Source organism: Hyperolius riggenbachi, chromosome 7, assembly GCF_040937935.1.
Source record: "Hyperolius riggenbachi isolate aHypRig1 chromosome 7, aHypRig1.pri, whole genome shotgun sequence".
NCBI lineage: Eukaryota > Metazoa > Chordata > Amphibia > Anura > Hyperoliidae > Hyperolius > Hyperolius riggenbachi.
Genome location: NC_090652.1, coordinates 164,717,777 through 164,732,134, shown reverse-complemented (window position 1 = coordinate 164,732,134; position 14,358 = coordinate 164,717,777). Strand labels below are relative to the sequence as shown.

General features: G+C 41.9%; 1 protein-coding gene across 2 annotated transcripts in view; it reads right to left on the bottom strand.

Annotated features, from left to right (window-relative positions):
• The window catches only part of HECW2 (HECT, C2 and WW domain containing E3 ubiquitin protein ligase 2), a 262,291-nt gene that overhangs the window by 177,490 nt on the left and 70,443 nt on the right, over positions 1-14,358 (bottom strand). For both annotated transcript variants that reach the window (XM_068244844.1, XM_068244845.1), the window contains exon 2: positions 6,266-6,569. In XM_068244844.1, coding sequence (XP_068100945.1) covers positions 6,266-6,554 — 289 coding nt within the window. In that variant the 5' untranslated portion in view covers positions 6,555-6,569. The remainder of the gene's footprint in view (positions 1-6,265; positions 6,570-14,358) is intronic.

The following is a 14,358-nucleotide window of genomic DNA, read 5'->3' as shown; positions in this document are numbered from 1 at the left end:
ATAGTCAGGAATGCAATAGGTCATAAAAGATATCAAACAATGCCTAGTCTCCGTAACACAAACCTAACATGTTTCCTATGTTCTGAGAGGTTGGATGAAAAAAATCAGTATATCGTCTAGATACACCAAGATGAACCTGCCCAACACCTCCCTGAACACCTCGTTAATCAGCTCCTGGAAGACGGCCGGGGCGTTACACAACCCGAAGGGCATCACCAGGTACTCGTAATGCCCGTCAGGTGTGTTAAAGGCTGTCTTCCATTCATCACCGTCCCTGATACGCACAAGGTTGTATGCACCCCTCAAATCCAGCTTCGAGAAAATTTTTGCATTGGTGACCTGGGTAAACAAATCGTCAATTAAAGGCAAAGGATAGCGATTTTTTACTGTAATCTTATTTAAGCCCCGATAATCAATGCAGGGGCGGAGGCCTCCATCCTTCTTTTTCACGGAAAAGAATCCTGCCCCTGCTGGTGACCGAGAGGGACGAATAAAACCTTTAGCCAAATTTTCTCGGATGTATTCTTGCATAGCCAATTTCTCTGGCCCAGACAAATTATAGAGATATGACAAGAACAGAGGCGCCAAAAGGATAAAAACAGTACTTAAAAGGTTTAAAAATTGCTGAGGAGGCAGTGGTGGACTTACCTCCAGCAGGCAGACACAACAAGCTGTGTATTTAGAACAAATTAAATTTATTGGTACACTCCGGGGGGTAGTCACAACGCGTTTCGCAGGCAGAGCCCGCTTCCTCAGGCAATAGTGAACGGAGTACACAACAGCATTAGGTCCGGGTAACACCTGGCGCCTCAGCAATTTTTAAACCTTTTAAGTACTGTTTTTATCCTTTTGGCGCCTCTGTTCTTGTCATATTGAATATCCACCCTTGGTGGAGGGGGATACCCCATCTTTTTCCTATCTACAGAGAGCGACTTCTTAATCCTGAGTGAGGACAGGCTAATCTCCTCACCTGCTTATATAGTGGTTACCTGGAGGTAACCCGTGTTTGTGAGTATATCATTGTACTCTTCTTTAATCTTCCCATTACCATAACCTACTACACTATATTTTGGCTCTCGGTTCTTCTCTTTACATAAATTATAGAGATGACCTCTAGGGGGCATACAACCAGACCTGAGATCAATGGGACAATCAAAGGGACAGTGGGGAGGAAGTTTATCCGCTGATTTGGGACAAAACACATCAGCAAATTCTGAATACTGGCTTGGCAAACCTTCCACCTGAATCTTGGTGTTACCCAAGGTTACCTTCGCTAAACATTGATGATGGCAATGGGTAGACCAGCTCGTTAGCTGACCTGAAGCCCAATTGATCTGAGGGGAGTGAAGTTGTAATCATACATCAAAGGTCAGCGCAGGTTTAGAAAGTCATTATATGTAGGGAATGGTAAATTCTTCACCACAATATATCAAATGCTCAGAGGTAGATATCCGCCAAACATCAAAACTAGAAAAGGCTTACCAGCTCCAAACAACCCACATTATAAGGTTGTAAAATGGCTCAGGTTACAGATAACGTCCAGGGAACATCAGACGTCGTGAAGATCCAGTGGACATCCGTATGGAGGTAAAGTTTCAGGAATTTATATAGGAAACAAAAACGGCAATATCTAAGCGTAACCCGTTTATTTAGATAACATTTCTTTAAAAGGCAGTAGATATAAAAACGATAACTCACATACGGGGCCCATAAACAGGGAACCCCAGAAGATTAGCGCGCATGTAATGGTCAATCGTAGATCAATAGACAATGGTGCCGCCTGTTACCTTCCCGAAGTTGTAATCATGGCATGCCAAGAATGATCGTGGAAGTTGTCATCCGCAAAACCAGAAATTGTAGACTCTCTTTATGTAACACCCCCACCGTGACCCTTAACTCTGGGGACAGAGGGTATTTACTCTGCAGAGGAGAGTCTTCCACTGCAGTGACCAGAATCTGTTGACTCAAAGGGAAAGTAGGAATCCCCAATTTCTTTGCAAAATTCGTAATCCATAAAGTTGGCTGCTGAGCCAGAGTCTAGGAAGGCCTCAGTAGCAACTGTCTGATCCTCCCATGATATAGAACAAGGAAGGAGCAAACGATCGTTTAGAGGTAAGGACTGTGCGCCTAGGGTATTACCTCCGACTACACCTAGGCGGCAGCGTTTCCCGACTTCTTGGGACAATTCTGCACTCTGTGACCCTCCTCTGCACAGTATAAACAGAGCTGTTCTGTTTTTCTGCGATTCTGCTCCACCCGGGACAATTTTGACCGACCAATCTGCATTGGCTCCGGTGGAGGTGAAGCGGGTGGAGGAGAGGCGTAGGAAACATATCTCACATTGTTCCTACTCCGAGTCTGTCTCTGGTAGTGTAGACGACGATCAACCCTGACTGCTAATGAAATGGCCTCATCAATAGACTTCGGCTCAGGATGTCCCAACATTAGATCAGAGACTGCGTCTGACAACCCTGACAAAAAACAGTCCAACAGTGCAAATGACCCCCATCTAGCTGATACTGCCCATTTCCGGAACACAGCTGCGTAAATTTCAACCGGATCCTTGCCTTGCCGCACAGTCTTGAGCTTCCGCTCAGCGGTAGAAGCAATGTCAGGATCATCATAAATTATAGCCATTGCTTTAAAAAATTCTTCAAATGAGGCCTCATGCCCTGTCTGGAGACTATATGCCCAGGTCTGGGAATCCCCTGACAACAGAGTCTTAATAAACGTAATTCTCTGTGCCACGGTTCCTGATGAATTAGGCCTCAACTCAAAGTATGACAACACTCGATTTCTAAAATTCTGAAAGTCAGATCTGTGACCAGAAAACCTTTCGGGCACAGGCATACGTAAGTCTGTAACAATGGAGGGTACAGCAACTGGCACTACGGCGGCACTCAAAATATGTCACAGCTTGCAAAACAAAAAGGCATAGATTCCACCAGGTATCCGCACATGTACAGCACAGCGTGCTCAGGATCAAGAAACGAAGATATCAAGCTCATTCACAACATAGATGTATGAAGATCCGGCACTGCTTCTAGCTTTAAAAAGAGCTTTATTGCCAGCGGCTCTTTCAATATGCAAAAAAGTTTCCAACAAGGTAGTCAAGAAATATTCATGCGGTAAAAACATGCAAGGTGCACATACCCGTTGTGGTTAGTGAAGGCTGTGGGGCATGGTGGTAAGAACGGCCCGCCTAACGTCCGTTTCGCTTCAGTAGCGTCTTCAGAGGCAGTGTGGCCACAGCTGATCCCTCCTCGTTTGTCATAAAAGTTCTGCCTCTCAGCGCACGCGCGCGCGCGTATTCCTCAATCTGTGTGCACTAACAGGCCCAGCCACCTCAGACGCACGCTGCTGCATGCAAACCGCCAAGCTGGACGCGGAACCAGCCGCCTCGCTGCCAGTCTGCGCGGCGGCTTTTCCGCAATCTATTACACACTCGTTTTTCTTTACTTAGCTGCTTTTTTCTTGCCATAATACAAATTCTAACAGTCTATTCGGTAGGACTATCAGCTGTGTATCCACCTGACTTCTCCACAACGCAACTGATGGTCCCAACCTCATTTATAAGCCAAGAAATCCCACTTATTAAGCCTGAAAGGGCACACCTGTGAAGTCAAGACCATTTCAGTTGACTACCTCTTGAAGCTCATCAAGAGAATGCCAAGAGTGTGCAAAGCAGTAATCAAAGCAAAAGGTGGCTACTTTGAAGAAACTAGAATATGACATATTTTCAGTTGTTTCACATCTTTTGGTTATGTACTATACTTCTACATGTGTTAATTCATAGTATGGATGCCTTCAGTGTGAATCTACAATGTTCATAGTCATGAAAATAAAGAAAACTCTTTGAATGAGGTGTGTCCAAACTTTTGGTCTGTACTGTATATACATGCATGTTTATACATGCATGTTCCTACATGTCTATATATATATACAGTGGGTTGCAAAAGTATTCGGCCCCCTTAAAGTTTTCCACATTTTGTCACATTACTGCCACAAACATGAATCAATGTTATTGAAATTCCACATGAAAGACCAATACAAAGTGGTGTACATGTAAGAAGTGGATCGAAAATCATACATCATTCCAAACATTTTTTACAAATAAATAACTGCAAAGTGGGGTGTGCGTAATTATTCGGCGCCCTGAGTGTATGTGTATATATATATATATATATATATATATATATATATATATATATATATATATATATATATATATATATATATATATATACATACATACACAGAGACACACACACACACACACAGAGACACACACACACACACACACACACACACACACACACATAGGTACATGTATGCATATGCTTGTATATGCATGTATGTACATGTATGTATATGCATGTATGTGCATGCATGTACATACATACATACATGTACATACATACATACATTCATGCATGTACATACATGTACGTACATGTTTGTACGTACATACATGTACGTACATGCATGTACATGCATGTATGTATGTACGTACGTGCATGTATGTACGTACGTACGTACGTACGTACATGTATGTACGTGTATGTACATACGCGTATGTATATATGTACGTGTATGTATGTACATGTATGTTTGTATGTATGTACGTGTATGTATGTACATGTATGTAGGTATGTTTATGTATGTACATGTATGTATGTATGTGTATGTATGTACATGTATGTACGTCTGTATGTGTATGTATGTACATGTATGTACATGTTTGTATGTACATATAGAGTATATATAGAGAGAGTTTAGCCTCATTTGTCTCTAATCACAAGTTTGATCTCTCCCCTGTGTTACCTGACTGCCATGGCAGAGATGACAAAAAAGCTTATTTGAAAGCACATGATGGTCACAATTTAGCCATTTGGTTCCCAACTGCTTCTGAGCTAAGTGCTTCTGCCATACTGTTACCAATTTTTGCCCTGATTTTGACTACTTTCTGCCTGCCACCTGCACCGAACTCTGCCCTGAAATTAAATACTATCTTATTTGTACAGTTTCAAAATTTCAAAAAGCGTCTTCATAAATTGAATTAATTCACAAAATTTGTGTTCTAGTCTTTTATTTATATGCAGAATGACCAACAGGCTTTTATTCTGTCATATTTTGGTAAATTATGACTTAAGAATTGGAGGCTGAAAATTCTAGAAAAAAATTCCTGCTTGAAGGAGGAAGTGCATGTAGTGAGGCTTGCAACGCGTCCAATAGGACGCGTGCAAGCTGTTTTGAGCGCAAGCTATACAATGGACATATGGGTAAATAACCACCATGCGTTGCATTAGGGGCACGTTATGCGACCTTAACGTCCCCTGAAACGCAACGTCCTGATGTGAAAGAGGCCTTAGTTCAAAGCTGCCTTTACATCTCTTAGGGCTCTTTCACATTAGGGCAGACTTTGTGCGTTAATGCAAATGGAAGCCATTTGCGTTAACCAAGGTAAGATAAAAGTCCATAGACTTTCATTTTACCTTTCACACTCGAAGCTGCGTTTCGATGCGTTGCGGTTCCGACGCACCTGGGCGCAGTTTTTCCTCCAACGCACCCGCGAGCCGGCGTTTTCCGTCGGGTTTAATTACCAGCTACCGCCGCTGATTGCGTCGCACTGCAGATACCCGACGACATGCCGCAGGCAGACAACGCGTGCAGTAGAACGGCTCCTGTTTGCGTTGTCTGATGTGAAAGAGCCCTTAGCTGTAATTTCCTTAGTTTCAATCTAAAAGGTACATGTAAGAGTACATGTTACTTCAGCACCAGGCAGTTCAGCACAGGGTGAGCCAAATGACGGCTCTCCCTCCTGCCACTAAAATCCCCGGCGGCGTTAAAATACTGTTATCCCTCTGAGTTGTAGCAAGTCAGAGGGAGGTGTAATTCGAGGTCTGGCAATTACTGGATCCCTGAATTACCGTTACATAGTATTAGTATTGCTGCTATGGTGGTGCCCCGCTTTGGCACTGAGCACCAGGTGCCGAAATAAACTGCTTCACTTTTGAAATATCCCTATTCTTTTTCTTTATTGTGCATAGGTAAAAAATAATCTTCTCCAAAAGTCCATAGTCCTAAAATAACTTTTTGGAATAACAAAAGTAATTTTTCTCAACTGCCATATTATCAGCAAAATAAGATGAAAATGACAGTTCTTATTTGTCATTTTTATCTATGCACAGTCTAAATTAAATGCTTGTACGGATATATTCTACTTTATTCAGTTTTTAATATACTGTAAATGAATTGTACTTACCAATTTGATAAAGTCCTATCCAATCAGTGGGATCCACTTCTTCCTTTATATCCCAGAAGATAATAAGTTCTTGTGAGTGACCAAGTATATACTCATACATACTCGCTGTCAGACTGGAACGACTGTCAAAGTTCACCAAGTCTGTGTCACTGTTGGATCGTTGTAAGTTCAAGTTCTCTGTCATTGTACTTTCAGATGCATAACTTTGCAGATTCTCGGGACTCAGTGTATAACGTAACTGGTGGTTACGTTGTCGTACGAAACATTGTTCCTGAGCAGAATTGGCCATGATTTGTAGATGACTCTGAAATTTGCAAAATAAGTAAAGGTTAAAATGAAAGTTAAAAGGCTATGAAACTATAAAACAAAATGAACATACTGTTAATTGCATTTATGCTACTGTTAAAATACTTAGTTTTCTAATTACAGTATCTAATGAATATATTTTTAAATAGCTGAAATAATGTTTTTTGTTTTTTTTTTTGCTTTTCAGACTTAGGGCTCTTTCACACAGACAGCTGACATGGTTTACTGCCTGTCAACCAGGAGTGTCTGGGCCAGGCAGTTGTCCCATGCATGTACATCACAGCTGGGGGCTTTTTTTTTACTGAGAGTATCCGTACCGAGTAAAACGCTCACGTATGTAGTTTTAAATGCTCTCATTGGCCTGAATCATAAAGCGGTTGGAAGGTGCTCCCGCCTGGCAATTGATTGCTTGAACAACGTGGTAAATGCTCCGTTTTGCCATCCGTCTGAAAGAGCCTTCAAGCTTCTTAAGTTTGTAGCAGTTGTATACACTGTCAAACAAACAATCACTTAAACCCTCTGCACTCAAGGCACTCACAGTAAGCTGGAACAATAGCAACATTAAAAACAACTATGTTGCAAATTTATGAGGAAACAGAAACAGGAATTTAGCATCTAAAATGGGCTGCATGCAAAAGCAATGTGTATTAGACCCTTTCAACAAGGATGAGGTTTCCTGTTATGAAAAGGGTCCCTACTCTATCTATACCAGTCAGCAAGCAAGGAAACATTTCACACTCCTAACCTGGGATTCATACTGTCAGGCACTGTGTCAGGTTCAACCATTCTACCATTCTAGGGAACACATGCATGCACATAAATAAGTCTAAGATCTCCAGGGAGTGACAAGCTGCACTACTTACACCATCAAATAAATGGGCTGTACTGGCATAGAGGACATGAAAGCTACAGCCCTCAGCCAGACCACAATGGCAAACATAAAAAAACAAGGAACACCAAGAGCCCCAACAGTGTAATATGTACTGGTAAATGGTTACTAGATAGAGTAAATATTAATACTCACAAACCAGGGTTACCATTAGGCAACCACTGTAAAAGCAGGTGGGGAGATTTTCCTGACCCCACTCAGGAATAAGAAGTTGCTCTCTGTAGATGAGAGAAAGGGGGTTCAACCCCCCACCCAGGGTAGACTTAATGTTATGCAGGAGAACAGAGGCCCCAAAAGGACAAAAGGAAGCTAAATTAGCTTAAAAAAACAAATTCTTGGTAAATAGAGGAGGTAGTGGTGGACTTCCCTCCTCCAAGTAGACACACAACGACTGTAGTAAAGACAGTCAATATATTTTATTTATGAACTCCAAATATGCAACACATTTCGCAGGTTTGATCCCGCTTCATCAGACAATAACAACGGAGCAATAGCATATGTGGTCAGTAGAAGAGCCAAGCACTTCACCCCCAAAGGTTTTTACCCTAACAGACCAGGGCAATTTTCACCTGTCAACGCTCTTCTCTTTCATTTTAACAAAATGATCTATACCTTATTTTTTTCACCTCAAATTAGGCAATTGGGTAATATTTGTTTTCAGGAATTATTTTACTTTCTATGCATTTTAAAGAGAAAAAGAAGGGAAAAAAATTTAAAAATACACAACTTCTCCAATTCCATTCCCTATAGTTTTAAAATAAAGAATGCTACCGTACATAAAACGCACACATTTTATCTGCCTATTTGTCCTGGTTATCACAAGATTTGAATTATGTCCCTAGTACAAAGTATAGTGGCAATATATTACTTGGAAATAAAGGTGTATTTTTTTCTATGGTGTAGTTTTTGTTTTCTCATTGCACACTACCAATGATTACAAGCCTTTTTTTTTTTTTTTTTTAGCAAAAATAAGAATAATACACTCTCATGGCATACATATTTAAAAAAGTAACTATTTATGTACTCTCTTTTCAATTTTGTCACTTTTGGGTTTTTTTTTACAAGGGTTTTATTTTGGTACAAAGTATATGAAAATAACAATTATAATGCTTCTCATTCAGTTTGCAGCTAAAGAAAATTCAAATGTCATAGGCCTTAGATCTCAAACACTCCAAATTCTATTTTCTCGCTTGTCACAATTAAAATGATACCCTATATACATACAATACACTGTTAACCATAAACAGCACCAATTGATTTTTCAAGGCTATTTTTTGCACCAAAAGTAATACAGTTATTGGCCTCAATTCACCAAGATCATGCTGGTGATAATAAGGCAAGAGAAAACTTACCACCACACATTGATAGGTACTTTCAGTGTTCATTCACTAAAGCAGCCTGCCTTATTAGGGTGTAGAGATAGGTTTTTACAGTGAGAGAGTTATCTTATCACTTCTGTCCTTGAGTTACCTCCTCTGTAGTTATTTTCACATGGAATTAATCAACAGCTTGTCTTTTAAGGTACATACATACATGGATTTTTCCAAACGTCCGGTCGTTTGGAGGTCAAATCAGGCGTGTGTACGAGCCTTAACTTTAGAATTCTGTAGTTATTTTAGTTATTTTAAGGATTGAAACATTAACTTTAGAGATCTCTCCTTAACTTAAAGACAAAAGAGTTAACTTTAGGTTTGCCTGAGGTAAATTTTTTTGTGACTACTACATGCCTTATCACCATGGTGATAACACTAGAAACAGCTCAAAAACGTTATTTTAGACAGGAGATGAGCTTAGTGAATTGAGGCCTTTCTTTCTTATCAAAGCCCATGAGTGTCTGAACAGTCAGGAAAAGCCTTAAATGTCACCATTCTGAAAACTAGAGACGCAGGCCTACTCAGATATACATATTTTTAACATTTGTGTCCCTTATCACTGTTAAAATCATAACCTATATACATAATCAGTTAGGGTTTTGGGAACATGGCAGACTGTGAACTACCAGTAGCACTAAAGGCCATTTTTTTTCACCAAATGTAACAATGTTATTCTTTTTTCTTAAAGAGTAACTGTCAGGCTGCAAAAGCTAATTTAAACCTCTATTCTCCTGTGTTAAACAGTTTAGAAGGAAGCCAAAAAGGCAATACTGAAGTTAAAAATCTCTCTTACTTTTGATGTGTGCTCAACAGCAAGGCTGTTATTCCCAAGCTCTTAAAAGGATGAGAGGCCGCATAACATACTGCAAAGCATTCTGGGGCTACTTCTCCCCACCTTGGGTCCTCCCCTCGGCTGCTAGTGAGAAGTTACAGGCTCATATTACAGCAGCTTGTAATGCAGCCCAGCTCACAGCACTGAAAAATCACAGGGCAGAGTATACTGCATGAGTCCGCTATTGTTACTAGCCACATGGCTAATTAATATTCACTGCACAGTAGTGTTGTCCATTACGATCTTTTTTGTGAGTGGAATCATCAGGAAGCAGGGAGGACATGACAACACAATTGGCTTCATAGGAGACAGACAAACATGGAACCTGCCATGAGCTGTCAGGAGCATCATTCTCTGCAAATACTATATAAAAATTCTGTGAAATCCAAACGTGGACAGTGAAATGCATATGCAATGTAAGTACAGCCAATATTTAGCTACTGATATATGTGTTTTTTTTCTCTGAGACCTTATACCTAACAGCTCCTCTTTAAAGGCCCTGGAGTTACAGAACATTTGATACATGTTTGACTAACATGCTCAGCTTTTATGAGGTAGTGAATGCTAATATGGATATTGAGAATGCTGTAAATGTGATATACTCGGACTTTGCAAAGGCCTTCGACACTGTTCCCCACAAAAGTCTGGTGCAAAAGTTGAGGATGCAAGGACTGGGGAAGAGTCTGTGTGCATGGATAGGGAACTGGCTAATGGACAGAAAACAAAGAGTTGTGGTCAATGGACCGTACTCAAAATGGGAGACTTTTAGCAGTGGGGTACCACAGGGATCTGTTCTGGGTCCAGTGCTCTTCAATTTATTTATTAATGACCTAGTAGATGCAGTAGTGAGCAATGTTGCTATTTTTGCAGATGATACAAAATTGTGCAGAATCATCAACTCTCAGGAAGATAGTGTCATATTGCAACAGGATCTGGATAAGATGGCTATATGGGCACATACATGGCAGATGAAATTCAATGTTGAAAAATGTAAAGTCATGCATTTTGGTCGTACCAATGGTCTAGCACCATACAAAATAAATGGGATACAGTTGGGGACATCAAACTTGGAGAAGGACTTAGGAGTACTCATCGACAACAAGTTAAATAATCGTACTCAATGCCAAGCCGCTGCAGCTAAAGCTAACAAAATTTTGGGATGCATTAAAAGGGAAATAAAAACTCGAGATGCTGGAATATGGAATTCAGTTCTGGGCACCACATTACAAAAAAGATATTGCAGTTTTAGAACAGGTGCAGAGACGAGCAACAAAATTGATACGTGGGATGGAAGGTCTCACTTACCAAGAAAGGTTAGATAAACTGGGTTTATTTAGTCTAGAGAAAAGACGCCTTAGAGGGGATCTAATTAACATGTATAAATACATCAGAGGGCAATATAATAGCTTGGCGGATGAGCTTTTTGTCCCTAGGCCTTCTCAAAGGACTAGAGGACATGATCTGCGCATGGAGGAAAAACGTTTTAGCCATTTATTTAGGAAAGGGTTCTTTACAGTAAGAGTGTTAAGATGTGGAATGCATTGCCACAGGAAGTCATTATGGCAAACGCTATACCTGCATTTAAAAGGGGCTTAGATGCTTTCCTTGTGTTGAAAGACATCCATGGCTACAATTACTAGGTAATGCCTAATGATGTTGATCCAGGGATTTTATCTGATTGCTATCTGGAGTCGGGAAGGAATTTTTCCCTTTTGGGGCTAATTGGACCATGTCTTGTAAAGGTTTTTTCGCCTTACTCTGGATCAACCGGGATATGTGAGGGAGCAGGCTGGTGTTGTACTTTATACTGGTTGAACTTGATGGACATATGTCTTTTTTCAACCAAAATAACTATGTAACTATGTAATAAACGTTCTGAAAACTAGAATGGGATCATCCCCCGGGAGCATTCTGCGCTTGTGCAGTACAATATTTTCTCCTACTGCGCATGCGCAAGATGCTACTGGAGGCGGGAGCATGATCGAGGATGCGAGCGGCCAGGACCGTGTAGGCGCTGGCGACTGGCTCTGTCCCCGGAATCGAAACTAAGCCACTGCGGTGGACCAGAGAATTGCTCCAGAACGTTGTGGGTACAGGGCGGCTGCAGAGGGCTGGTAGAAGTCCCAGGTAAGTGAAACTCTTTTTATTAGTTTGGTTAAGGTTCCCTTTAGGTAGGGAATTCTACAGTGCACACACACGTGATTTTGCACATGTACGAGTACTTTAAGGCTTAGAACACACTTGCAGGGCTGTTTACCCCTGCAATTCCCAGGTCTTTTTTGTTTGCATTTAAGGCAAACGTTTTTCCGTGAATGTTTCCACATTTCTGCGTTTGCAGCGGCAAATACTGTGTGCATCGTGTGGAATAAAAGTAGAAAGTTGTGTGATTTAAAAACACGCAGAAGTTAAGGTTCTGTTTAGGCAGGGAACACACTACAGGCATTAGTGCGCATTTGCCCATGGATGGCAAAACATGCACAATTCTACAGGATATTGAAGTCAATAGCCTGGTGCGGGAAATGAGTGTCATGCTCACGTTTTGTGTTTTTTTCCACGCATTTTAAATTGCACAACTTTCTGTTTTTTTTCTGCACAACGTGTCATTCGCATAATGTACATGCCGTCAGAAATGTGGAAACATTCCCGGAAAAACGTACACACTAAGCACGAACGCAAAAGCCGACGGAGACCCGGGAATCACAGGGGAAAACGGCCCTGCAAGTGTGTACCCTGCCTTAAAGAACAGGTGCGAGGTGAAAAAAAGATCTACTTAACTGGGGCTCCCTCTAGCCCCTGGCAGCCTACCTGTCCCTCGCCGCAGTTTTGCCTGCGTTGCAGATGCTCCTCAGGTCGGCATCCTTTGCGCCTGCGCCACTGCGTGGCCGTGACTCTCGTGACCGCGCTCAAGTGGCCTTGAGCATATTGTACAAGGGCAGAAGTACTGCGCCTGCGCAGAATACTCCAGGCCACATGAGCGATCACAAGCTGCGCGGCCACACGCATGCAGGCACAGAATATGCCGGCCTGGCAAGATCGGTATCTGCATCGGACGGGTTCCTGGGACACCGGAGCTGCGGCGAGGGACAAATAGGCTGCAGGGGTTGAAGGAAGCCCCAGGTTGTGCACATTAGTATGCAGGTGCACGTGCACCCGTGAGTGCGTGCGCATGTGTCCACACGTGTGTGTGCATGAGCGTCAGAAACACTGGACATTTTAAAACGTTCATTGGTCCATTAACAGGGACCAACTGGACACTTTAATACTACTGCTACTGGTCCAGTAGTGGTTAACCTATTCCCACAAAAAAATTGTAGCAGAACAGCATTCAAATAGTTAAACACAGCACTTTGTTCTACAGTGGAAAGCTCCTTCAGCTGGTGATCTGCATCTGAAACGGTGAGAACATTATCTTTTGTTTATATTCCTCTGTTGCTACAATTAGTTACAGCCAGCCACGGAACTGAAACAGAACTGAACTGAGCTGACAAGCAGAGACAGGTGAAAAATGATCACTAGATAGCTGCTGTATTTCCCCTTGTGTCCTAGTATCCACACATTTGTCTCTTTAGTGGAGAGAGACATTCGTAAAATGTGGATAAAAAAGAATAAAATGTTGAACCTCTCTGAGGATGAAATTCTTGCACTCGCTGAGTTACGTAATAATAAGGACATTATTGTTAAGCCCTCGGACAAGGGGGGGAACGTGGTGATTATGTGCCAAAGAATTTTGATTAACAGGGAATGGTACTAGAGAGTCTCTGAATCCAGGGTCATCACGAATCAGCGCATATTGTTTGATCTCATTGAGACTGCAGTAAGTAACTACATGATTACTGTGGAAGTGGGGTCTACTTTAAAAGTGGAGAACCCAGTTGTACCCACTTTTTACGCTTTGCCAAAGGTTCATAAAAATTCGTCTAGACCGCCGGGATGACCCATTGTCTCCGGCAATGGGTCACTAACTGAGAAAATAAGTGTATATGTATGTATAAACATCTGCAGCCGCATGTTCACCGTTTGCGCTCCTATGTTCGGGATACATTGCACCTCTTGGGGATCCTTGAGGGTCTGCAGTTGCCAGTTGATGCTCTTTTGGTGACCCTTGATGTAGAGGCCCTCTACTCCAGTATTCAACAAGGAAGGGGAGTAGAGGTAGTGGGAAAATTTCTCTCAGAAATGGATATTAGCGAGGGACCTCACAATCGGTTTGTCCTTGATCTCCTGACATTTATTTTACAGAACAACATGTGTTTTTGATGGCACCTATTACCTCCAGGTGCAGGGGGCGGCGGTGGGGACAACTTGTGCCCCGTCGCTTGCCAACCTGTACCTGGGGATTGGGAGCGACATTTGTTCAGGAGTGACGCCCTCGTCGTGTACCTGTGCCACATTGTTTCGTGGTACAGGTACATAGACGATGTGCTCATGTTCTGGACAGGTGGCAGAGATCTATTGGATGAGTTTATTACTATCTTAAATCAAAACGATTGGAATCTAAAATTCACGATAGATTGCAATCGATATTCCATACCCTTTCTTGGTTTCATGATTAGAGCCAGTGATGAGGGATTCTTGTCCACCCAATTGTACCGTAAACCGACGGCATTGAACGCATATTTACATGCTAATAGTGCGCACCCAGAACACACGATCCGTGGAATACCCACGGGTTAATATTTAAGGGTGCGCTGGA